At 40.3% G+C, this 27605-nt stretch overlaps 1 protein-coding gene across 4 annotated transcripts in view; it reads left to right on the forward strand.

Moving 5' to 3' along the window:
* Positions 1-351: 351 nt before the first annotated feature.
* Positions 352-27605, forward strand: part of CDH8 (cadherin 8) — a 214640-nt gene continuing 187386 nt past the window's right edge. For 3 of the 4 annotated variants that reach the window (XM_019535903.1, XM_019535906.1, XM_019535905.1), the window contains exons 1-2: positions 8942-9162; positions 15309-15759. In XM_019535903.1, coding sequence (XP_019391448.1) covers positions 15484-15759 — 276 coding nt within the window. In that variant the 5' untranslated portion in view covers positions 8942-9162; positions 15309-15483. Of the gene's footprint in view, positions 418-8941; positions 9163-15308; positions 15760-27605 lie in introns of those variants that run through there. The other variant, XM_019535904.1, reaches the window with a different exon arrangement.

Raw genomic sequence — 27605 nt, forward strand, 5'->3', positions numbered from 1 at the left:
CCTTTTCTTTTTCTCTGTTGGAGGATCAGAAGGAGTTTTGTATGGCAGTGGGTTGCCCACTAGGCTAAGGAGAGTGTTTCTTCTCCTTGTTTTCTTATTTAGTACAATAAATCTCAGGGCTATTTCACTGTGTTGAATAGATGCAGGGCTGCATTCATGCATTGAAATAGATTGCAGTTTTCGTGCTGAGAATAAAAATCACCTACCAGCCAGATATGTAAATGATGGAGGAGGAGGCTGGAAGAAATATAAAGGGAGAGGGGGAAATTCCACCCCCCCCCATTTATCACCCTAGCCCCCAAATCAATAAATATATAGACATAGTGCTATCTGCCCCTTTCTCACTTTCAGAGAAGGAAAGTATCCCAGGAATGCTGTTGCCTTTCTCTAAGCTGAGGTGGCAAGGAAGCTTTAGGGGTAAGGAGCCAGGAGTCATGCCCATCCCTCAAATTGCTTTTTTCCCCTGGCCTTGTTGACTAAATGCAGAAGGCACCCAGCTCAAAGTTGCAAGAGGGAGAAAGCCCCTTCGCTCCAGCTGCTTGTTAGATGCATCATTACCAATGCTCCTAGAGAAGAAATGCAGGACTCTGTCGACCCCTAAAGCCGGCTGTTCACTAAACGCTCCATCCCTCTGTTTGAGGAAGGCTAGAGGAATAACATGTTCTTACAGACTGCTTGGATATAACGTCTGCTTGGCAGTAACATCCCAATCGGGAGACCCGAGCTATCAGAAAGCACCCCCGCTAGATCTACAAGTCTTGCGCTTAGCTGGGGGACGTAAGAGACACTGGATCAGGCTAAGGGCTGCAAAGCTTCAACACAAAAAAACCCACAGCAATTTCTCTGTGGATCATATAGAAGAGATTAACTCAAATCCTTATTTAGCCACTGCCTGCTCCCATGAAGGTGACACCACTTAACCTAAACAGGGATTGCTTTGTGGTTATAGCCATACTGTCATATCTAAAATCTCTGGCAATTTAAACAGATCACATTTAGTACCAGACTAAACAGAATGGAGTCAGTCTAAACTGGCACATCCAGTGCAATTTGGCTCTGGTTGCCAACAGGTAGCACACTCTCCATCCTTCTCTCCCTCCTCCTGGTGCCCGTGCATGTACACGCATACAACCCCCCTCAACACACACGCACACACTCTGCATCTTCCTTTCCCCTGACTGTAATAACTACATATTTAACTTCTATAAAGGTTGACACCTTTAAACAGTCAACTTGATGAGCTCATAAATGACTATCCATTTGTGTGTGTGTGTGTGTCCCCCACCCCCGGGGTTTCGTTGCCAGATGTTTTCTTGGGTGGCTGAATGTAAGAAATCAAATAACATTAACTGTTTATTGTTTCAAAACTACAACATTAGTGCTTAATAGAAAGGAAGCTAACAGCTGCTCACTTCAGTTTCAATTAAAGAATATAGCTGATAACTACCAAAGCTATAGATAAAGAATCCTCTTAACTTTACTCATCCTCTTTTGTAAATTCCTGAAGAGTTTCTTTGCAGTGAGGATGAAGAGAAATATGTGATACCTCCATATGATTGCAATCTGAAGATATTCCCCTACAGCCAACTGGTTGTTCTGAAGAGGAGCATATTTCACAATTGGCTTCTTAGTCAATCTAGATTCAGTAAAAATAATAAGCATGTAAATATAAGATAGAATTACAAATGATTGGTAATGGTCCCTTTCAGCTATCTCACTCAAATACAAATGATCCAAAAGGGGTACCTGCAATGGTGTTCTTTGCACAGACACAAAAGCATTAGTGGTCAGGTGCACAAACACTAAATGTGATAACATCAAAAGCCAAAAGCTCTCTACAGTGTCACCTCCTGGCTTCGTTGTATGAGCACCTCAACTGAAAAACTCCTATGTAGGGAACTTGTATTTATGTAAAAGCCTGGTGTAGGGTTTTGCTTCATTCAACCTCTCTGCTATACTTCGGCGAATGTAAAATGAGTCACAACTTTCACCTCTTAATACTGCTGATTGTCCCACACATCATTGCTCTTTATTAAAGCACTTGCTGCATTTTCAGCAGGACTTATTTTATATGATAGAATTTAAAGGACTTCAATCTCGGTGGACCTCAAGTTGAGGGTCTCCTAGAGCAGAGGCTACCTGAAGCCGTGTTTTGTGAAAGCAAGTATGTTAGGGTCTACAGGTGAATAATTTGTTAAAATTAGTTGCTGGTCATGCAAATAACTTGGGACAATTTTCACCTTGGGAAAAGTTAGTGTCCAAACACTGTTATGTTTGATGGCTTGACAAATGTTGCTTTTTTTAATAGAGTTGGAGCATATACAGGGACTCATTTCCCATTAATATTTAGCCGTCTCTCATTTAAAAAAAAAATCTTGATGATGCTGTTCAAGGGATGCCTCCTTGGACAGTGTTCCTGGTGCTTTTACAGACCACTTCGATCACGCCAGCCCATACCCACTCTGCCTTCCAAAAAGTCTTTTAAAGAGTAGTCAAGGTGCTGGTGCTCCCAGACCAGGTTCAAATGTCCTTATCTCTTCTTTTACATCCCCATAAAATATCCCAATGGTATTACTTCACTACAGAATTAATACATGGATTGATTACGCTGCATTTTACTTGCAACACTAAAAGAAGGTGCATTTAAACTACACTTTAAAAATGTGTGGTCCTGTATCGGTATGCATGTAGAAATACATGGACTACATGTAAAATGATATAGAGGTGGGTGTATTACCACTGGAGGTGCTTTCTTGTTTCAGCTTTCTCTGTTTTGAACAGATCCTTCTTAAATAGGTTGACTTCTGAAGATCTGAGTGCCTTGCATACTTTGCCTAGGACTTTTCACCAAGGGTTGGAATTAGGGGCCTGGGTGTCACCCACTTGACCCTTACTGTATACTAGAAATTAAAGGCATTGTGCTATAAGCCAGCTTGCAGCAAAACACTTCTACTTCCCAGCATGGAAATAGACTTGGGGGTGAGACTGAAGAAATTACTGATCCTTAGATATTCTTGTGCACAAGAAAGGATCTTTGACAAGAGACAGTCCACATAAAGTACATTTTGAAAGCTTGTGGTGCTGCAAATCTCCAGGTGTTGTGACAGGACTGACTACATCTATAAACAAGGCTTGTAGGAAAGCAAGTGCTAATGCTACGTAATATAAACACCTTCATGGCTAGGACAGCATTTTGTTTAATCAGCCACCATTTCACTGTATATACAAGCTACATATTTATTGTATTTTTTTCCACCTTCAGGCTGCTGCAGTGTAAGACCATATAAGGCTGACCTTTTCGATAGACTATTAATAACAATTGTGGGCTGAACGTATGCACCTTGGTTATATCTGCACTACTGAAAATTGCAGAACACTTTGTGAACCAGGAACTTAAAATAATAGAAACCAAATTTCATGAGTGAGGAAGGAATGCTCTTAAAGGTTTGTGTTGAAATGTTTTAAGCATCATTGCTATCAGAAGACTGCATCAATAGAATTAGATTAGATGATGGAAACTCAACGTTTTTCTTAGTGTTGTTGCCATAGAAAATGTGGCACACTTCACAGCTTTCTAAACATAACCATTTGAGCAAATTTACCCTCTAGAAATAGAACAGAAGAAAGTGCCACTCATTTTACATTTTCAAATATTTCCCTCTAGGCCTTGAACATATTCGGTACGTTTCTGAGTTTGATCAACAAATAAATAGCATCAGTACAGTGGCATTTCAACTATTAATACAGTTTAAGTTTAAAACATTTCTCTCTCTCAATTTTACTAGGGGTTGATGACATCTAAAGTGGGAAGAGAAAGCCGACTTAGAAACCAGTGTGCTAATAGTTCATAAAGTACTTATCACATCTGATTACTGGCAGGGGGGTAATTCTTGGGAGCTTTACTCATCTGAGTACTGTCCTTAGCTATCAGTAGCTCATTGGAGCTTCTACTACTGGAGTAATTGATCCAGCAATGTGTTGAACACCAGCTGCTCCCCTCCTGTCTAGTTGGAGTTGCAGGTAGATTGGGCTCTGAATTACTAAAGCAAACAGGACTTTGGCCCAAGGTATGCAAACCTATTACAGTCTTTATTAAGGAGCCTCCGCTCCATTCCTAGGGAGTCTGCAAACCAGTGTTTTCTCGCTAAATATTCAACATGCTAAGACATAAAATGCTTGTCAGTACATTGTGTTTGTTCAGGTTTCCATTCCCCAGCTGGACTAGTTTTGAATTTTAGGAAAGCAGCATATGTCAGCAATATTTAGTTTGTGGCCTCTCTCAGATGTTTCAGACTTTTCAACTTAGTGGCAAGTATTAAATCCAAGCAACTTAATTCTAGGAACCACTGCACAACCTAATCTGAAGAACTCTGCTATTAATTTAAATCCATTTTTAATCACCTTCTCTCTATCACTGATGATATTAATCACATAAACTTACATAAGTATAAGACAAAGCTCAGTAAATTTGTTTATTTTTTAGCAGAGAAGTGCTAGTTATTAATATAGCTTTGCAAGGAAATAAACATATTTTACAGTCTTTCATGGAGTGATTTGTATCTGCTTCTTATTTCCTTTCAATTAACCAAAACTGTACCTTAATTTCTGCCCTGAGTGAAGTCTGAGACAGGCAGTACAGTGCTTGTGAGCCTGTGGTCTTTGACCTAAGGGAATGTGCCTTGAATGTAACCCAGAGGAGAAAATTAGTTCAGCTTTGCAACCGTAGAAATAGTAAATTCAAAGCATGTCACTTAAAGACTTATTCTGCTCTCATTAAAGTCAGTGACAAAACTCCCATTGCCTTCAGTGCTGCAAGATCAGTCCCCTAATTTCTAATTTCATATGGTGCTGCTAGAGGATTGTAAGAAAACCACTAGGGCAGCAAAGTCCAGCAGTGCTTGCTTTTCTTTTCTACGTAGACTTTAATCCTCAGGTTTTATCCACATGTCATGTGAAACTTTGTACATATGCAATCTTTATAATGTGAAGGGCCAAGCATCACTTTTATTTGATTTTGGTGAGGTGACGTGTAGAAACAAAAGGAGTTTACTTGATACTACCTTTCTTAATTATGCGCATGGCAGCAAACATTCTCTAAAGAAAACTCAAGGAAAATACAAGGATGATTTATCTCTTATGTTAACAAATTCCTGTAAAAGAGCAAGAAAGCATGATCTTTGTGTCCTCCATTAATATTTAAATACATTTCAATAAGTATAGAATAAGTACATCTTTAGCTGCTGGAACTCTGATACTACACAATGCCCTAGACAGAGGATAGTTAACACTAATTCTCAGTCACAAGCCAATCTGCCTGGCTGCTATGAGCTCTATCCATGTTATGCACAATTTGCATTTTTCCCTTTCTCCTTTAAAAGTGATATAGGTCTTTGGAATTACTATGTAATGTGCCTTCATAAAAATGAGCAGTGGTCTGAGAGATGAGATTGGCACCAACCAAAACTATTAAATGCATATGTAATGTAGCTTTCTATTTTAGTTTAAAAGAAAAGCATTTTAAGCTGTGGACTGAAGAAAATAAAATAAAAAAATAAGGGTTCAGTTTGCTCTGCTTCTTTCTGTGCAAACTGACTAAATGCAGATCTGACTGTATTTGTCTCTCATGTATAATCTTCTAGACCACCTTAGTTGTTCAAATGGAATTTGCCATTCTTCTTCTACTCGTTCTGAGCTAGAAAAACAAGCTTCTCAGAAAAACTGTGCTGAAGTGAACCGACCCTCTGACACAGATCAGTGGGAAATCTGACTCTCATGCACCAGGAAACAAACCTCTTAATTTTATTTTTTAAAGTAAATATGACACTCCAAGAGAGAAGCATATAACACCTTCTGAAGCAGTTATGCTTATTGAATGCGTATTTTCTTTCACAGTCATAGTTTTTCAAGCAGTTATATAAATACCAGTCATTTTGCTAGAGACAAAATGCAATAAAACAAGTTGCATTACTTTAGCTTCTAGGCTCTTTGAAGAAGTGACTGTCTCTTTGTTTTGTATTGGTACATTGTCTGGCATGGTAGGATCTGTGCCTTGGGTCCCTGACCATCGCAGTTGGTAAAAGAGCAAACGGGAACATATGGTCAAAACACAAATAGTTTTGAGGTGCTTAGAACAGCATCAGATCAATTGATTTTTTTGATGATGCATTTGGGCTCTAGTTTTAGGAGGTGGGAAGCACCTTGTGTACCAGTAGGGGCTTAATCTGTGGTGCCCGCATGTGTAAAGTTCACATTTAGGGACTTAATGCCTAATGCTCTATTGGCAAAACCCACAAAAATTAACTGAATTGGATTGTAGTTTGTCAGTTAGAGATGGAAGGTAACTTCTAGGTCTCATCCCCCTTTGATAGATGTGATATAGTTCCCTCTAGAAGGAGTTTTACGAATGTAAACATTAGGAAGAATATGTAAAGCAGATTTAATTAATCATCAGTATAAACTAGGCTTTGTTGGTATCAGAGGACATCCCATCCTGCAGTTAAGTGACTAATAGCAGACAATTTGTGTGGTATTTGGCGGAGGCAGGTAAGTTTTGAATGTAGCTTGTACACCCTCTCCTTTTATCCCCAAATATTATCAGGATGTAAATGACCTACATCTATTAGCAGCCTCAACTCCCTACCAAGGTAGTTGTCAACTAGGTTGCTCATTAAGGGGAACTGAGGCAGAGAAGTTGCATAACCGTTAAACCTCCCAGACTTTTTATAAGCCCATATGCCACACTTAAAAATCTGCTGGTGTCTGTATATATATGTGTTTGGCTTTGTACAGCTATTGTACTAGGTTTTGGGGGGTTAAATTGGGTTAAAAATGGCCCCCAATCAAATCGGTGATTAGACAGAGCCTGATCTAAGCTAAGTCAGGGGAGGGGAGGGGAGGGGTAAGCAGGACCAGAGGTTCCAGTGGGGTTTGCAGGGAGGGGGTGGAGGGATTAGGGGGCTAGTGGGGTCCATAGGGAGTTTGGGGGGGGGATCAGAGGGAGTTGGCAGGATCCCCCAGCTGTGCCCCTGACGATGCCATCAAACCACTCTCAGTGCCTGGAGCCCAACTGAAGTAAGTTGGGGTTGGGGAGGAATGGGCAGATCAGAGAGGACTAGAAGCTCTGCATGGGGGATGGGGGGTTGATAGGATTGGGGGGCTTTCTCCCCACCAGACCACTGTCTAATCTTAGCCTGTCAGCCCCCTGCCCAACCCCCAAAAGAACAGCTCCCCCAGGAAAACAACCCCCCCGCAATCCTGCCTGCCCCTCTCCCCACTGATTTTTATTTCTGTCTGCTTCAAGCAGCAGTGAACCCTAGAAAACCAGCACTGGGACTGCCTTGAGATTAGGGGGTTTGGCAGTCAGGGAGATGGCTGGTCCATGGGGGAGAGGGTGGGTTGTTTGGGGTGGGGGGAGGGAACCAGGGCTTAAAAATAGCCTGGTGGGGGGAGAAAGATTGCAGCCCTGGGGCTGGTGCAAGCAAGTGGGGCTGCACTTGAAACATGTACAGAAGTTCATTTAGATTGGGCTAATCCTGTCCAGTCCAATTTAGTGCACTGCTGAGGTACAGTTAAATTAGACCGGGTCAGCCAATTTTGACCCATCTAACCTTCCTGGAACTTCTGTACAGTTCACACTTATATCATCCTAATTAAGGATCTAAGTATAAGCTCTGTACATGGGCAAGCTAATTTGGATTGGGTGGCAATTTTTAATACAATCTAACCTCCCCAAATGTCTGTACCCACTCTACGTGTCCATGCCTGTGTTGTATCCATGTATGCACATATATTTTAACCATGTATTAGAAGACAGATTTGAAGAATGTTTTTTTCTTTAAAAGTTCCTATGTGTAAGAACTGTGAGAATTGTTCAGGTGATCCCAAATTATAAAAAAAACTGCAATGGATGACTAAGCTTAAAAAGTTAAGGCAGCATATCTTTACAGTCTAACATAAAGTGTTAAGAGTATGTGTCCAGGACAGAGAAGCTGAGAAGACAGATGTAGAGAAGTATCTGTTGATCCCTATGTCAAATTAGGTAAAGCTTTTTTTATTTTATTTTTTTAAGTTGCTTTTCTTTGATTCTGGAAGTCAGGCTGAAAAGCCGCAAACATTCAGTCCCAATATAGAATAGCAAACTTAGACCCATGATTTACAGTCTTTGGAGCATCTTCTCTTCTAAATTGCAGTCTGGCACTGCTTTGCCTTCACAAAGCGCACCTCAAGCTGTTGTAGCTTGAAGATGACGATTGTAGAAGGGGATCTTCTAATATAATGATTTCTGAATAACTTCCCCTTCTTGTGGCCAAAGGAAAGGAAGCCTCATTTTTCTGTGCCCAGCTGCTTCCTATTGACATAACGAGAGGATCACTGGTAGCTAATGAAATGCAGAGCAGCTATATGACTGGTATAATGTGGGTTTGGGGACTGATTGGGTATATAGGTGACTGAGAATAAGAGGAATCACTCTTGAACCCCTTCTTTCTGAGCTGCACTGTGTGATCTCAGCTGTAATCAAGCGCCGGGGCCATAAGATCTTCCCTTAGTGATGGGTAAGTCGGGTCACAGTGTGGGAAAGAGAGCAGGACATAAATGCTGTTCTCCTAGGACCTAAACTTGCAAATTCTCCTCAAGTGTGCAGCATTTACACAGATGAATAATTTCACTAGGGACAGTATAGCTAGTATTTATCATTATGATTCGTTTCTCTCTTAGGCAACAGTCAAAGGCATGCTTTTACAGCATAAATGCAGGCAATTTAGAATCAAAGCTCAGATCAATTTAATGGGTTGTGGACACCATTCAGCACAAAGGATATGGGATGAGTTTGCGCCTGATTTCTGGGACAAACTTGACATAATTATTTAGGTGACATTCTGAAACCACAAGTGCCTTTATAGTTTTATGGCTTGTTTGATTTTTTTTTAATTGGCAAATTCTCCTACAGGCCTGTTCTTGTGAGCAAGGATTATCCACACAAACAAGGACTGGAGTATCAGGCTCTTTTTACTGTTGGAAACTTCAAAGTTTACTCTGCCACCAAAAGAGGATCAATGAAGGAGAGATAATTGTACTTCCTGCAGTGGGAAGGGTTTGCATCATGTTGCTACTATTGATGGAGAAGGACCGTGCCTGACTCCTCAAGACATGGGACTAGGAAACGTAAGTGGTAGTTTTGCCAGTGCAACCAAAACTTGCAGCGACTAAAGAAAAAAATTTAAAAGGCTTGCACTTAAAAACGCTGAAGAAAACAGGAGTAGCTACTGTGGAAAGCAAGAGGAAGGAGAAGTGGTTAGGTGAAAAAATCTAAGCAACGGTGAGAAGGGATAAGCTCACTGATACTAACAGAAGAGGCTCTGAAAGGTGTAAGGGTACCTCCAAGAAAGGGTTGTAGATTTGCTCTGTAGACAGATCTTTAGCCAAAGGGTAGTAAGAAGAGTCATTCATTACTACTAATGAAAGCCGATCAAAAGATAATAGTTATTGTTAATCGCACAACTTTTACTCCCCCCCATCCCATATTCTCTTAACCCGAGTGAAAGCTGTAACCTACAGCTCTACCTGTTCTGCAGGGCAGACCTTTAATTTGTCTTAGCAGTAACTTAGTGGAATTCAGGGGCAGGATTTTTTTAAAGCTGGGTGATTTGAGGACTATATACCATACCAAAACCATCGTAGATCAAGTAATAACCAGAGATCTTTAGGTGACCTGGCGAATGGACACCTCCCATAACTTTTTCTGTGCTTTTTTATATTTTAAAGCACACTGGCACATAGAGAAGCTGAGTGGCTTTCAGAGCATGTGAATAATCATATCTAAAATAGCTGGGGCTCCTTGTGTCCCATTTACCTCATTGCATTGTTGCTGTTTTACATCCTAGCTAGTCTTCCAGGTGGCTGAGTAAAGGGTAATGTATCATCTAAACTCTGTGAATGGCCTTGGAGGTATCTGGAAAAACTTGCTTTAGACAAACATATCAAAAAAATGTTAATTGTCTGGCATTTCCACTGCAATTTATTTAAATGCGGTAACATTTTTTTTAAACATAATAAGCAATGATCATCTAAGAATGTATGAGTCCCACCGTTAATGAAGGGGGGAGGTCAGAAGGCTTATATCTGTAGCTTCTAATCACTGTGATCAACAAAGCAGTACTGAATGCTGACTGAAATTAGAAGTAGAGGATGCGGCAGTTCTTAAGAGGACCCTCAACATATTCTTATGTGAAGGAACTCTAGAGTGGCTGTAAATTCTCCTCAACTGGAGATCATGGTATAAATCAATGCACTAGCATTATAATAAAGTGGATTACTTGGCCAGACAGACATTTTGTGGTTTGAAAAATCTAAAAATAAATTGACTTTTTTTTTTTCCAAGCTTTTATGGCTTGCCTTATTTCTTTCTCTGTGAACAGTTTATGTTAAACTATTTTTACTAACTTTATTAATCTTTATTACAAATCTGTCACCTTCCACAATATCTTTAGTCCATTTTTAAAGCTACAATATGCAAAGTAGCCATGACAAAATTACTGCTAGTTGTTACAGGTATGTAGGCTGCCAAATCATACACAAGTGTGTTACACCACAGGTGAATTTACTGTTGTTTCTTAGTGTACTTAATTATAATTGGTTATTTTCATGCTTATGCAAAGTCAGTGACCCTACTTGTGTGAGGAAACTGATAGGTTTGGTTCTTATACTGTATCAGTTTCTCGAGGTGATAGGTCTGGTATTACAGTGTCAGGTAATTACTATGTATGACTATAATGTAATGCCAACAAGAAAGTTAATAGAATGAATGCAAACTTTGTTTGACCAAGCTTTTGAAGATGAGACTATCTCTTTGTGACTTTCTGTAGCGCAATGATGCCTGATTCTTGATGCTACCACTGCAAAAATGGTAGAAGGTTGGTACTGCCTGTCCCAAACCATCTTGGCACGTAAAGGGTTGAGCAGTTACTATAGCAAGTAACAAGCTGCTTAGCTGTACCTGTGATTCTGTATAGGTGCAGGAAAGAACCAACCGTCCAACAGGAATGGTTAAACCTTGTCTGAAACACAGTTATTCAAAATTCTGTTATCTCAAATAGGGTCATATTTCCCTACATCTACTTGTTAGAGTGAAAATCCCTTTATTAGTCAAAAAAGATATTTTTAAACCATGCAACAAATTTTCAATCATGCCTGTATGTCCAGAAGCATTCAGAAAAGCAAGGCTGCATTGCATGTGTGTCCATTTGTGTGTATACAGTTTCTTTGACTAGAATCACAGAAAATTTAGGGTGGGAAGGTACCTCGGAAGGTCATCTAGTCCACCTCCTGGTGAGAGTTGTAAGAAATGCCTTCAATTATACTAAAGGGAGCTGTGAGAACTTCCAAGGTCATTGTAAATGTCTTTTAAGGAATGCACTGTTAGGAAACCTAATTTCAGAGGAAGTTCAAAATTAAACGTATTTATTCACAAACTAGCCAAATCCTTATGAATGTGGAAGCGTTTAGTGTGGTCCTTCTTGTGGCTGCATGCGGCAGAAAATAACAGGGCAGCCTGTGGATCTGGTGTCACAGAGAACTCTCCTGATGGCATCCAGCCATCACCCCAGCTCTACGCCACTTGCTTATAGGCTGGCAAAGTGTGAGAACCCAAGAGAAAGGGAATATGTCCACATTTGTGAGTGATTGTCCTGCTGAATGGCTCCTTACTTCAAACCGAATCAAAGCGGTCTGACTTGAGAGCCAGCTCAGTCTTTGGCAGATATTAGGTCAGCTTTCTTTCCTGTTTGGGTGTAGCTAGCTTCCTTGTAGAGTAACCAGTAACAGCTGCAGGGGAGGAATGGTACTGTAGCTCATCCTTAGGATCCCTGCACATGCACATGCACATGCCTTCATCTCTTCCCACACACGGTCTGTTCTCTTGGGATGAACCATTCCCTGCATGTTCGTGAAACAGGCCTGAACCCGTAAGTGCCATCTAGTTTGCTTTACTACTGGTTAAATTAAAACAGTGGAGTTCAAATGAGGCCTGAGAGCAAAAAGGCTCCAACCGTTTCAGCCTTGACTGTGAAGATATCATTGTAAGCTGTATGTATTCGCATGCAATACAGCACTAGCAATAAAAACCCACTCAGTTGAGATGCACATTTATTCTTTTGCCTGAAATGCCAAAAACATGCGGAAACTTTACTTTCCCACTGCTTCTAAAGAGCATATTGCATGTTTATGTTCCCGGTGTTCAAGTTAACCGTGCTTTTGCCAGCCTGCTTCACTCAGCTAGCTTTATTGAAATGTGGGTTGTATGCGGATTTTCCTTTTTGGTTGCTGCTTTGTTTGCTTAAAAGTATTGCTGAAGCTTCTCCCATGGAGCTACTCTGAGACTGGATCCTATCACAGTTAATAAATCTTGATGCATTAGCAATGGTTACACAGGAACTTAATTTGACTGTACTGTGTGAAGAGTAATGGCTTTAAGCTTTTGTATAGTGCAGGATTGTTTTTATGTTTAAGTGAATTTAGTGCTTGCAAACAAGTCAGATTGGCAGCTCAGGAAACGAATGTGCTGTTCTCCCTAGCCACCCTCATTCAAACAGGGACAACGCGTACAGCGGCAGCGTGAGGATTTTTCTTTTCCAGTGAACTGCTTCATCCTTGTTCAGGATGAAGCAGTTCAGTGGAAGGAAAATCTTTAAGAGTGAGAGGGGATGGCAGTGCTGTCTTAATTAGATTAATTAGCTGATGTTTTTAAAAAAACTCTTTGAATATGGAAAGTGCTTTATTTTATAACTGTTCAGTACAGGAAATGACAAAAATGGTGCAAATTAGAACCGGATGAAAGTCAGCAGAGGCCTCAGCTTGGGTTTATCTGAACAGTTTGTCGCACACAGGTGCACCTTGCAGGCCATGGTGTGTGAAAAGCCCCCTTCTATGGCTAATGTTAAGTGCAAGGGAATGTCACTAATCTAAGCCCTAGAAATACAGGCCTTCAGCTCTGAAGTGATAGGCCCCTAATTTGGCCTCTTATATTGGGCAAAGAGGGTGGACATTGCACTAGTTTAGAGAGCTTCATAACTTCCTGAACTTCAAAGAAGCAAAAAAAATTGCTTTCTGGCAGCCTTCCACCAACAATCCTCAAGGTACCATCCTGCCCACTATTTTTCTTTTAAGCTTGGATTTTTCTTTTCCCTTTTACTTACCACATTGTCACCCCAACACATTCTGAGATCATTTCCCTTTTAATATCTGCCAAGAAGTAGCACCAGTAGCTAAAGACCCTTTACCTTCAATATCTTCTGAAGATAGCTCATTTGCCTCGGTCCCAACCCAGGCTGTTTTGAGCAGTTGGCTTTTCCACCCTTGTTCATGTTACTCCCAATGGGTAATCATGATGTATAGGAAATGGTTTGCCTTGGCCCCAGCAGTTCTTCCAAACTCTTTGGAGAAGCAGGCTACATTATTTGCCTTCTCTCTCCCTCATTCTTCAGCACTGAGACCAAACAATGTTTCCAGGCCCCCCGAGCTATTGCTGTAATGGGCACTTAACCTCATTCCTGATGCATTGTTGATGGATATTAGGTTATCATTGTTCTGAGGTACTTTGCTTGGGTTGAGGCTGATAGCAGCTCTTCTTCTTTTCTTAACAAGGCAAAGAAGAGATGTCTCCTGCTTTCCAATTTTCATACAAAAACTCCCCAGCTATGTCAAGAATTATTAATATTTTTAAAAAACAACACATCTGTGATCTTTCACTTTTTATGTTGTGTGGGTATTTTTATTTTTTAAGTCTCTAGTTTTCATGTTTTTAAGTTGTTGTTGTTTTTTTTTTCCCCCACAACCATGAGAGCTAAAAATTTATTTTAAAAAAACTGGGAAACTAGGATTCCTATATTGTCACATGACTCCAGGAACTTACCCGCCGCCTCCACCTGTTAGATGCACAACACAGTGGTGATCATGGGCACCTTTGCACCTAATCCCCTATACTGTAGTTCCCTAGATTATGTCTGGAACTAAATTTAGTCAATGGTGATAAATCAGGACTCTTTTAACGAAACTGTAGCCATATTATGGTGGCTGTAATAAAGCCTTCCTCTTTGAGTTGTGTTTAGTGTTTCTTTTTAAGTAATCTCCTGTTGCATTTCAAGTTTTCCATTGCTTATGGATTGACTGTAGGAATCTCTAAGGTGTTAAACATGCTTCTGCTTCATAGGGTACGCCTGCAATGAGATAAGACATATAAAGGACCTGATGTCTAATAAAACGGGAGGAAAGAAGTGATGGGTACAAGAAGGATAAGCTTTGCAGTTCCCATCATACAAACATGCTTGAAATTAAAATCTGAACATTTTTCCCCCTCTGGAAGTAGGAGAGGTTCAGTGAGGTCTTTGTTGTGGTCTCTGGTGTGACTGTACTCTTGAGGCATTCTGGAGTTCACCTAAGAAGGCGTTTTCAAGCTAGTTTCTGAACTGCCTACTTTGGGTACCAGTAGGAAACCAGAAGTGGCATCCCAGAGCTAAGTACAGGCTGTAAAACATGCCAGGCAGTCAGGTTAAATTAGCCCAAACTGAAAGGTGTTTTGCTAAGGAGGTGCATGCCAAGGAACATCTGCCTTTTCCTATGCATCCCCTTTATTCACCTCACTATATTAGAAAGCTACATCAAGGTTTTAGCTATCTGAATGTTAAGAATTCTTTTTTAATCAAATGAGGCTTTCTATTTTATTTTGATGGTTCGATTAAGCTGCATCATGCTGCGAGTAGAGGAAAGTTACGGTACATTTACTCTTTAAAATATATACATACCTATTTTATACATTTACTAAAATAAACTTTGGTAGAGAATGGCCTTGGGCATTTGCAAATAAAATAATAGTCTTGATCTAGTGCTACGGATTTTTGAAACACAGGATTTAATCCTGCAGTGGTCTAAGTGTCCTCAACTGATTCAAAGAGAGTGAGTGGAGGCCATTTAGAGTAAGAAAAAGAAACGGTGGATTTATTGCTCTGGTTAAAAGTGAACGTTTATGCAGGTCCAGGTTTTAATGTTTAATCCTCACCCTGGCAAGTCCCTTACTTGATCATGAAGAAAATAGTATTTCAAGATAAGTATTATCCAGGATAAAAAAGTAGGAGAGTCCATCCCTTAGTTGTTGTTTTTAAAACCATTTAATAGATGTCTATATTACTTTCTACAGCTCTAAAACTAGACTGTTGGCTTGTTTCTAAGATGAAAAAATCTAATCAATCACTAAGATTTTACAAAATGCTTTCCCAAGTTCTGTACAACTAACTTGCCATTCTTTTTTCTTTTTCCAGAAATCTTTAATGACAAGAAAACCCAATGGATCATGTTTTTATAATCTAAGCAGTTTTTATTTATGTTTACTGTGCTGTAAACGCATGGAGGAGCTGTAAGTAAATATTCTGTACTGCATGATGAATTGGATGGCTACAGTCTGGAGGAAAGCAAAGTAATTGTTTCATTTCTGTGATGATTTGCTTAGCTTGTGGTACAATGCCAGAAAGACTAACGGAAATGCTTATGGATACATGGACTCCATTAATAATATTATGGATTACTGTCCTTCCTTCCATTTATATGGCTCCAATGAATCAATCTCAAGTATTGCCAAGTGGATCCAGTATGGAACTAAATGGCCTCAGTGAAGAACAGAGAGTTTTGAATCGTTCAAAGAGGGGCTGGGTATGGAATCAAATGTTTGTATTGGAAGAGTTTTCTGGACCCGAACCAATATTAGTTGGCCGGGTAAGTCACCTTTTAAAAATCAAAACGTAAGAAAAAGTATAGTTTTAGAAGGTGTTCAATGCTTTGACTCAACTAGCAAACGCAGACATTCTTTAATGCCTGTAAATCTGTATTTAATCGACAGTGTCTTCTCTTAGGTGCAACTAGTTTGGAATATAATCCCTCTATAGATGACAGTTTGGGTTTGGGTTTTTTGTTTTTTACAGGATTTAGTGATTTCAGGAAACAGTCTGTTCAGACTCAGTTTCTACTTTGAAAATACATCTCTTCTATTTTTTGATGATAAGGACATGGGAACAGATGCAGGTTTCCTTTAATGCAATTAGGCAGAATACTTAGTTTCGCTGAACTGAAGACTTTTCCCCAAATCTGCTATTTGTAATATGTTTCTATTTTACATTCAGTATTCAAAAGGGTTGGTACACTTTTCACCTCGTGTCTGGCTACACAGGGCTCTGAGATTTCACATCGATACATATAGGCTCGAGCAAAACAAAACACAAAGGGATGAAGAAAGTGTACTACATACAACAGACCATACATGGCCACACTACTCTCAATCAGTTATTTGGAATTGCACTTCCTCTAAGAGAGATCATGCCATCTGCATTCATCATGAAGCTTGCTTAGAAAACAAATATCTGCTTTTCAGTGAATGTTTGACCTATATTGGAATAGTCATAAATACTGTAACATATCATTAACCTTCAGTTTCCTCTGGATAGCCAGAGACATTATTATAGCTTTGCCTTGGATGCTAAAACATGCATAAAAATGTAAGCAGACAAAGAGTTAAGATGCATCATCATTTTGTTTCATCCAAATGTGAAAAAAATGTTGCCAAATGTTTTCTTTAAACGGATTCTGTGAAGTGACCAGCTTGTGCCCTAAATCTTGGGCCAGATGACGTAATGAGACATAGCTGTATTGACGTCAGTCAAAGTTATATCAGTTTACATCAACTGTATTAAAAAACCTTATAAGGATAGGGGTATTCTGTTACCTATATGTCAGTATCAAGTTTATTGGCACTTATCTCTAATGTTAAAAGATTTTTTCCACATTAAACGCATCTAGTTGCATTTGAAACAAAGATGAGACCCTGTACATGCAAAATGCTTACACAGACAAACAAGAATAGTTTGAGTTAAGACAGCCACTCTCATCCTCAGCTAGTTCTCCTTAAGGAACTCAGACTAAGAGCTAAGATTGCCTGAATTTTGTATGGGTTTTGCTTTTTGGTGTAAATCGGAGCTTAGTGTTCTGTAATGCACTGTGTTCTGGATTTAATTTCCTACATTATTCAAATGCATTAGTGAATAGAAACAGGGCAGGGAATGTAAGGTAAAACTAATAAAGACATTATACCCTCTTCTTCTGGGATTTTGAATAGAATGTATTACTCTACAATGCTGCAATAATCCATTTGCGGTGACTGTTGCGTAATTAGAAGATTGCATGATCCAGATGGAAGAATGTGAAAAGTGGAACTTATTTCTAAGGCCAGGATTCTCAGGCTTAATCTAAACCAAAGTAATTGCCTCCTAGTAATCCTTGTCTGTTTGTATCGTGATATCCAGAAAGTTGCCCTTATTTTTATTTTCTTTGATTTCCTGCTGGATGTGAGCACCCACAGGATCCATCCAAGTCAGTAAGATTTGTAGATACTCTGCATATGGGACAGGTTTTTAAGCCTTTGCCAACTTAAAATGGTATTTTAAATATTTGTTTTTTCTCTCTCATCCTCACTAGTTTTCTTTCCATCTCAGATTCTAATTTTAAAAAGCCACCTCCCAATAGATCTAGTCTACCTCCTACCTACAATCCCCCTAGTCCCTTTTTTGCTTGTCCCATTTCTCTGTTTCCCAGTCTGATCATACCACAGAATTCTGCATAGCTGGGGGTTACTCCTTCATTTATGTGGCTTTCTCCATCAAGAGCCTTACTACCTTATCATTCACCTCAAAGTACTTTGTGACGCTTAATTTGAATGACCCTATTGAGCACCCTACAGTGAGCAAATGGAGGCCACGTCCAGATGAGCATGGCTATGAGGTAGGTTGCGTCACAGGCACATTTGCTGTGCCACATACCATACATTTAGCTGTTCTCTGCACTGCAGGGTAGCAGTGCGGGGAGGTTTTTTGATCCTTGGAGATCCCAATTGTCAAAAAAACCTGTGCAAAAATAATAATAATAATAATAAAAAGCAAAAAGCAGAGGGGTGCATGCGGGGGCAGTGTGCACCGTGCAAAACTGGAGCCCGGCCAGCTGGAGCAACCTTCTGGCTTCCAGCCAGGTTCTGAGCAGCAGATCCCCATGGCTGCATCCCCGGCAGACCCCCAGACACCAGGTAAGGCTCCTGGGGCTAGTCCAGTGCTGGCCCCATGCTCCCGTATCCCACCTGGGGTAACCTGCCGTGCACCAGAGCGCACATGGCACAGGCATTCCCTGGGGACAAGTAGCAGCAGCACAAGGTGTGCCACTGCTTCCTGTCCCTGGGGGAACAAACGTCCATGCTCATGTGGATGTGGCCATAAAATCTTGCTGTTTGTAGTAAGAAAAGGAAACACTGGCGTACTGTCCCATTTGCTGGGTTTACTATACATGCATGTGTATGTGGCAACATATCCACAGGCAACGTTGCTTATTTTGACCTTCTTTACATATTATGAGTACCATTTTATATTCATAATGCGCTTGAGTTTTACAAAATAATCAGAAGGTGTGTGATGCTATCAGAAGGTTTAAATCCAGTCACCTCAGAGGAAAAATTCTAAAAGTGAACTTTAATTATAGTTCAAATGTTATACAAAGCTTTATTCTAATATAGCAACTGTACAGACAAAACCAAGAGACTGACATATGTAAAGTTCGGGCAACTTTGTGCTCTGATCAATAAATACAAATATGAAGATTTGCCAACGTATCAATTGTATGAAGATAAGCAATTTCTAATGCCAATTTAAAGTCCTTTAAAAATTTAGTCCCAAGGAGCCATCACTTTTCAAGATAAGGGTTGTTTGCTTCAGTAAGTTTTAAGGAACTGATCACCTTGCAGGATGTATTTTAGGTTGCGCTAATGGGACCGAAGCTTGTGTATAAAGCAAATGAAATATAATATTGAAACCAGTTTCAAAAATCAATGAAAAGATTCAAATTACTTTTAAAAATAGAATTCAATTGAAATAAAAACGGTCATGCAGGGTATATAAATTAAGATATGCAAGTTGTAGATCCCTTAAATCAGGCTTCTAAAATGCTGACAGAACTACAGTTGTTGCAGCACAGCTGCACATAAATCAAGCACTGTTGTGCAATGCCATTCTGGACCAATGTACATAAATAACTGCACTTCTCCAATGCATTCTTTCTAGCACACGACAATGATTTCAGGGAGAAAGTAACAGAGGCTTTAATGCCTTTTTTCCAGATGAAATAGACTATAGTAAAACAAGTTGCCTTTACTGAATGATCATAGTAAAGGATGGGGGGAGAGCAAGTCTTGGTTTTAATCTTATTTCTTACTTATTTCATTGAAGCAAGGTGCCTTGCTGAAGTCAGTGGGAATGCTGGCATCAGCTTTATATGGGCAAGGTCAGAAAATCAAAGCAGTCCTGTCTGCCTCAGTTTCCCCATCTGTGACTAGGGATGTGTATGCCTAGCCATTAGGAGGGTATTGTGAGGATGGATCACTTAATGGTCATAAAATGCTTTACACCTTCTCATTATTCACTGAATGTTTTGTTGTTGCATTTAATAAGAGAGAGTCTCACTTCAGTTCTGTGCACGTGTGAGTACAATTTAAAGCATCTGTAGCCAAGTTCCAAAGTCCCATAAACCCTGAGCTAAATAGAGTTGTTCTTCTACACAAATTGAGCTTGTTGAAAACAATACAAATACGTCAGACTGGCACACTTTTGTTGTTCTTGTTGTTTTCCATTGGTTTTCCATCTGTTCCTTTTGATTTGCATACATTGGTAGAGGTGTGATAGGGTGAGAACGGTACCAGAGGTACTGCCTTTAGCTTTAGAAGACCAGCGTACAGTGTGCCACTGAGAGCAGTAGTAGACCTTCCAGTGGCTCACAACCTCATTCAGCTGTGGAGGGATATGTCTTGTGACACTGCATGCTATCCCCACGGACTTGATTAGTTGGAAAGAACTTTTACTTGATATACACAGCTGCATGCTCTTAGCCTCCTCTGCATGCATTTACAATTCCATGGCAGATGTGCTATGAAATCTGTGGTGTATCAAATGTCACTGTTCTTTCATTGGCGACAATAGGCGAATTCACAGTGAAGTGCACAATAAAGTTAAGAAGTGTTAGGCAACCTCATACTGTAATAAAATGTGTGGGCATGTACTCCCAGCTCCTGCGTGCCAGAATGGTGGAGCCCAAGATAAACATATAACATGTGTAAACTGTGATGTGTTAAATGGGATTGGGCCCAGTTTAATAAAGAAGCATTTTCAGCCAAACTTTAGGATACTGAGTGTATGGGTTATGGTTGTGGTTTATGGATACAGTGCAGGGGATGAAAACATAAGAAGCGCATAGAAGGGGGTTGAAAGTGACAAAAGCCTTTTATTTTTTATTCCTTCAGTCAATACTGAATAATTCAATAATAAACCTCAGACTCAAAGGAGCTACACTGACAAACAGTCAGATTAATGTTCTTTCTGTAGTGAGCTCCTCCTGTCTTCATGGATCCTCCCTATGCCTCTCAAATCTCTGAGAAACCTTCCTTGAACTTCTCCACTTCCTTTTCTCTCTTAAGCCGTATGTTCTTATGATCCTTTCTATGATAAAAAAGGTCTTTACCTTTAAGGGCCTAATCCACAACCAAAGTAAAGGGGAGTTTCCCCTTGATTTCAGTAAGCATAGAGACAAAATTGAAATTTACCTGTTCGAGGGGAGCAGCCGAGAGAGAGAAATGATGTCTTAGGGCTTTTCCTACAGGCGTTTGAAAAGTCAGTATTCTGAGTCTCAGACATTTGTACATGCGGAAATACAGATCACAAAATAAAGTGCTATCTTGTGCTTCTTTGCATGCTCTATGAGACCACTGCATACATACAGTTTCTTTTTAACTACCGATAAAAAGTAAAAATCAGGGTTGTTTTATGCATACAGTAATTCTATTGAAGTCCATGGGATACTTGTATGACAAAGTAAATAATATTTGGTCTCAACTGTTCAATCTATCACCATAAATATTTTCCTTTAAGTTTCTGTCTATTTTCTCACTTCTTTCTTTAGTTAATTTGGTTCAGTTATTTTAGTACTGCTTGATCATACTGTTATAATTAATGTTACAAAATATATCTGCATGCAGGTATAATGATCCTGATGGGCTTTAGGGTCTGAATTGTATACACTTCCATGAATTGAAGGACATCAGTGTGAAAGCACGCAGGTTTGCAGTCCTTTGGCATAGGCATTGCACTAAGGGATTCATCACTATATTAATGCAGTGTTAAAAGTTTTGAGCCAAAATTACTGAAAGTTGGATCTGGGCATATTACATTCATGACATATTTTTATTACTGCTTTTCTTCTTCTTGCTCTGTTTTTATGCATACTATTATATTTTACTCTTTGTTTTCCATCCACCTCATGAAACCCAGAAGCCTTGAAATGCTGCCAAACTAACATTGCTCCTGGAACCTTAGGTTTGGGATTTTGTCTGCAACCTTAATGATACGCTAATATAGGGTTTTTTCCTAGTTATTTTTAATAAGCTCCCAGAAGCCAAAACTACAATTTATTTTCCTACCTGATTTTATGGCAGACATTAATTCCCCCATGCTTTTTGCTTGTTTCTAATGGTGCATAGTATAACTCAGAGTGCTCCTGTTTTGCCTGTTTTCTTGTTTATGTGTCCTCTATCAGCAGGAATGAACATAGCTCTGAGGACAACTTCTCTTAGTTAAATATTGTTGCAAAGCCAACAAACAAAGCACACCATATTTTATATGGAACTGATAAAATGATGTTTTTAAAGGAATCCTCTGATATAACCTCAGGGATCATTTATTTATTGTTTGGCCAATATTTAAATAGATACTATCTAAAGGAGATGCCTTATTATAATATACCAGTTGTAAATAAGGGCAAGGCATTTGATTCTCTTTAGAATGTACAGAGTGTACAAAATCGTTTTACTGATGTCTGATAGCATTGCCTAAAAGAGGACACAGATGCAAAAATCTCCAAGTTTCTTGTTTCTGTATAACACTGCAAAGAACACAACTTTCCTCAGTTAAGTGGCTTTTAGTTACTTTTCATGCTCCTTTGTCCTTAATTCTGGGTCTGGCTAAATAAGTGGTGTTCAGGCTTTGGTACAATTTAGAGAGCCTCAGTTGGTGCTAAAACTTCATCCGACAGGCCATTTCACCGAGTCCAGCAGTAGTCTGCCATGCCCTTCTAGTCCCTCCCAACACCCCCTCGCTTCCACTTCTGTTTGCGCAGCTAGAGTGGTGCAAAGCAGGGTAGAGCAGGAAGGCTGGGATATGACCCATTACATTCCTTAATACATAATGTACTGAACTTAAGGCAGAGTAAGGCCCTGAGTTCCATCCATGCTTACATCAAAAAGGTGCACTTCTTCCAGGGGCTGAGCACCTTCTAAAACATGCTGTCCACTCTTCAGTGATGTTACCGGTGCAGAATATACTTCTTTGGTGTGGCTTGCACCTTGCAGGGTTGCACTATATAGTTTAGTCTTGACAAATGTAGGTTTTGCTCTTGAGAAGAGCAAGGAGAAGAGTAAAGGAGGGCAAAAATGATGAAGGATTAGAGCCTGTTTTTGTTTTTGCATTCAAATGTCTGGACATTGCCTTTATAATTACAATTTAGCAATTGTTCTTGCTACATTTTCCCAGAATCTCACTATTTTTTTTTTTAAAATAGATTGGAAGATATAATTAAGCTTGTTCTTTGAGGAAACATTATACATATGTATATTTCTAGCCCATATGTTGATCCAAAAATGTCATTTTGCTCTTGATGAACTGTTTTTTGTTTTTGGGTTTTTTTTTAAGTTTTCATGAAAAGGGCTAGTGTGACAGTATGAAAAATTAAGTGGAAACTTCCATGTGACCATGTAACAGATACATTACAAGGGCACTAGCTTCCCAACACTGCTCGATAAATGAGTTTCAGCTCTTATCTGTAGAGACCACCTTTAGTGCTGCCAGGATGGTTCCATCTTCCCTTGTCAGTATGGCTAGCTCTTAGTGCCAATGACAACCTATCTAAATTGTGATTGCATGGATTTTTGTGGAAATTGTAAAATCAGGTGAGTTCTGTGAAATCTGTGGGGAAAAAAAAGAGAAAACTTGCTAAAACTAAAATGCTGGTTCCCCTGTGAAAACCAGCAGTTCTTCCAGCCGTGCAGCCTGCCTGGTACAAAAGGGGGTGCCAGTGCAAAGCAGAGCGGGCAAGATTGCTGCTGCCCTGGCCTCTCACCATTGATTGGCTGAGAGGGTTGCCTGTCCTGTGGCCCTGCCCCTCAACACCAATCAGCAGCAGGAAGCAGGACTTCCCTCTTCACCAAACAGTGATGGGAGATGGGGCCACTGTTGGCTGGAAACAACAATTAAATAGCAGATAATGAGGGGCAATAGCAATCTGAGCATATATGCCCCACCAGCCAAGTAAAAGGTAGGGAGTGAAGGCTAACGAGTGCAATCCGGCCCTCCAGCATCGATACTGAGATTGCTCTGTGAAGACACTAAATCAAAATTAATGAACAATTCAATAACTCCTCACAGATGAATTATAACTAAAATGAACTATAATGGTTTATTAAACAATATAACAGCGAACAACAATAGCAACTGGAAAACTACAAAATCTATTACACATCTTTACAACATCTTACTGTACAAAATATACGCTTGTTCCTATTATTTACATTATTACAGACAGGGGAACACACAAGACTTACAGACCTATAACAACACAAGGAAAGAAGGATGATAATTACCTCAGGACTACAAGCAAATACAACTGGGGGCAAGATAGGGAAAACTGGGACTGTGAATGGTGCCATCCTAGGAGTGCCACCTGAACTCTGTCCATGGTGGATAACTCCAATCACAAAACTACCTTTCAGGCATATGCATGAGTTCAAGCACTCCAAAATACACACCAGCACACCTCAAGCCATTGACAACCCGTAGGGGGTGTGTGCAGGTTCATGTGCACCCCTTGAGATTGGCCGTGCACCCCTTGGAAGTGCCAGCTGTGGAACCAGAAGTGCCACTGGTTTCGCTGCTGGCTTGGCGATGGGCTGCTGGGGAACCCTGCCCCCATTGGCGTTCTGGGGCCCCCCCCAGACTCGGGAGGCACCAGTTGCCCATGCCTCAAACTCGCTTCCCTCAGCTCTCTCTCAAACATCAGACTCTTCCCAAGAGCTAGACAGACACGCCAAGATCTCAAGTTGTGTCCAGTTCTCAAGCACACACCACACACACTCTGACCCTCTCTCTAGCAGACATTTTACATCACCATTGCACATGGCATACTGTAACTTCACACAACCCTCAGCAACTGTTGCACATGGCCTACTGTTGTGCACTCGGCACCCTAGATTTTCAGCATGGCACCTCAGTTAAGGCCACAGCAAGGTTAGCCTAAGTCATAAGTCTACACCACCAGGGCCCTTCAGCCAAAAAGAGGCTTGGTGGGAGGCCCTGCCACAGTAAGCCCTCAAAAATGACAGTTGCCCTGCGATCTACCTGTGAAATCAACTGGCTGCTGCCTTGAGCTGAGAAGACCTTTAATTATGAGGGTAGCTTTTGCGACACAGACACCTGTCTGCATGAGTTGGATAAGCAACTGATGCGTGTCTTTCCCATAGGCCACAGAAGGCAACAACCTTCCAAATCTCACAATGCAGGTCATAGCAGAACCATTAGGGTGAAAGGATGCGCGCATTGTGGTTAAGTCTTGAAATTGTATCTCTTCCAAGGCCCAATGATAAAATGCAATATTTAATGTCAAGGTTCACCTAAGCTTCGTCTCCCACAGGGAGCATGGTGAAGGCATGCCATTTTCATAGACAAAAGCGCACACAGAAGTGATATGACTAGTATCATTCTGGCTTCCCTTGACTCTCCAGCCCAGATCACTACCTACCCACTTCAGTTGGGTCAACTGGAGGCAGCCTTTGATTTCAGTCCAAAGCAGTGCATGAGTTTGTGTCTCAGGAACCATTGTCATATGCCTTAACCATTCTGCGACTGTGCTTCACAATGATGATGAATGCCAAAATGTGAGATACAGTACTATTAATTCTGTTAGTGTAATAAGTTAGTAGCCTTACAGTTTGAAGTTTCCTTTTGTCTATGGTTAAAAGCAATCTACAGTAAAAAATGGGACGAAAGGTAATGGTTGGACCAAAAAGAGTGATAGTTCATGAAATAAGGAACATTTGAAGGACGTGCTTGTGACACCCAGTTTTCTACTGTTAGGCTACAGCATGTGTGTATAATATATATGAGTGGGAACCATTATTGGGGAAAAAACAGTCTTGGTGGGAAAATAACTAGAAAGGGTTTGCTCAGTTTTATTTCTTGAAGATTCTTATTTCTAAAAAATGTTGTGTTTCTCTTCAGCTTGGTGATCCTTTATGTGCTTCATAGCAATGTTCACAGATCCAAGGACTGCAATTCTGAGACGGCTGGTTTTTGCTTTTCTGTTAATGGGCAGAAAGAGGCTGTGCAGTTTCATCTTTAGATGTGAAATACTCTGCTTATCTGCAGAAATAAGCCATTTAAAGCAAGACTGGCTCTGTTAAATGCAGTAATTGTGTCAGCCATTGAGGTATATTGCAAGTGAAAAATTAAGTAAAATATTTTAGTAAATTCCACATGTAGACTTTGATTCATCAAAGTACTTAAGCATGTTCCTAAGCCCCAGTGAAATACCTTGTTCAATCAAGGGCACTAATAGCAAATTTAGAGCTATAGCTTTCCTCTTTCCTGGGGGAAATACTAAGCAACTCTCATGGCCTGAAGGATTTCCCTTCCATAACTTCCAACAAGGGTTTTATTTCAGAGCATCATGCCAGCAGCTAAAAAGCTGTTTCCCCTGGAGACTGTCAGTGCCATTTCTGAATTAGCCAGAGGAATCATTAAGAGCCACATAAAAAATCTCTTTCCTTGTTCCAGTTCCTCAGTTCACTAGTTCTCTAAGACACCCAGACCCTTGTGAATAGAAGTGAAGCCCTGAGCTAGCATTTCAAACTTGGTGTGCACTGTGTTCCTGCTAGATTGCCTTAAGTGATCCTCTCTGAGTCCGTCTTTTATTTCATCACATTCTACCTAATCAAAACAAAGAACCCAGTTGCAGGTAAAACCAAAAAACCCCTAAAACCTTTATTTGAACAGGTATTTCTTAGCCAGGGAGTGTTCCCTAGTTATGTTCTGGTTTTAGTCCAGCAACTGCTTGATTTCTTTTGCCCTTAGTGAGAGCTGCTTCTACAGGACAGCCATGGTACCACCAAAACAGGAGGGGGGGAGGTTAATGTATGCCAACCTGGCTCTGAAGTCTAGAGCATGACACGTCCTGAGAGCAGGAGTGCACAGCACTGACTTTGAGGGCCACTTGCAAAGATCAGTTTTCAGTGGACAGCTACTATTAATGGGATCTACTCTGGTTGGAAGTAAGGCCTCAGCAGTTGTGTAAGTGGGAAGTGGAACTACACAGGCAGGCATCTGCGCAGAAGCATGAAGACACAGGGTCCACACTTTTGTCTTTCAAATCCTTTTTTGTTTAACAAAGTGGGTTATGATTGGGACCTGGAGATAGCATTGTAGGCTGTGGGTTTTGCACCCCTGTCCTGCAGACTGGATTAAAAAAAAAAAAAGAAAAAAAAGTTTGGTTGAAAAAATCAGCCCCAAATGAACTTGTTTGGCAGAATAAATATAAGCTATTTTATAAGGTCATCCTGTCATGAGCTAATATGTTATAGGCTTAACAAGAGACATAAGCATAGTAACGGCCATGGAAGATAAAACCCACAATTTTTGATTAACCTGGGATAATCTGAAATACAGACACTTCAGCAAATATGCTTTATGTGTTAAATTGAATTCACACAGCAAACGCACACTACCCAAAACTAACTGAAGTGGTGGGAGTCCCCTTGACTTCAGTGTGCTATGGATTATGTTAGCAGCTTCTATTTTTACTTTACATCATTTCCAGTATAAAAGATTCTTTCAACTTTTATTTTTCCCACAGGATTCTGTTCCTCTCTTAAAATTGCTATTTGCCTTCTCTGGCCTTTGGAAAACTATGACTTCTTGCCAAAATAATAACTACCATATTTACTCACGTACCACGTATAACTTTTCTCAAAAAATCAGCCCTCCAAAACTGCGGTGCATGTCTTAAGCAGGGGAAGCAGTTTTTCCTTTTCTGGAAGAGAAGCGTGGAAGAATAAGAGTAGGGAAATGTTGCTGCAAAATGCCTGACATGGTCCTCCCTCCGGCAGCTTCAGGGAGGGAGAAGCAGAGTTCATGCTATAGGCCAGAGCTCCAGTAAACATTCTTGCAGCCATAATAGTCAGGACCCCTGACATTCAGAATTCAGCCATAATTGGAAACATTATTATTTCTTCATTCTACTCTCTCAAAACAACGTGCCTGGCTTATGGGGGTGTTTTGTGGGGGTGGTGGTATGAGAAGAAATATGGTGAGTGTGAATATTCTGGAGTCAGGCTCTTTATTGCTAAAGCACCAGCAATGGCATGCTTGGTAGTAAAAACATCTGGGAGCTTCTACTGAAGCTATAGGGATATTCTGGAGTGCAGGTAACCAGACTGGTTG

Source organism: Crocodylus porosus, unplaced genomic scaffold (assembly GCF_001723895.1).
Source record: "Crocodylus porosus isolate Cpor-Errol unplaced genomic scaffold, CroPor_comp1, whole genome shotgun sequence".
In the NCBI taxonomy this organism is placed as follows: domain Eukaryota; kingdom Metazoa; phylum Chordata; order Crocodylia; family Crocodylidae; genus Crocodylus; species Crocodylus porosus.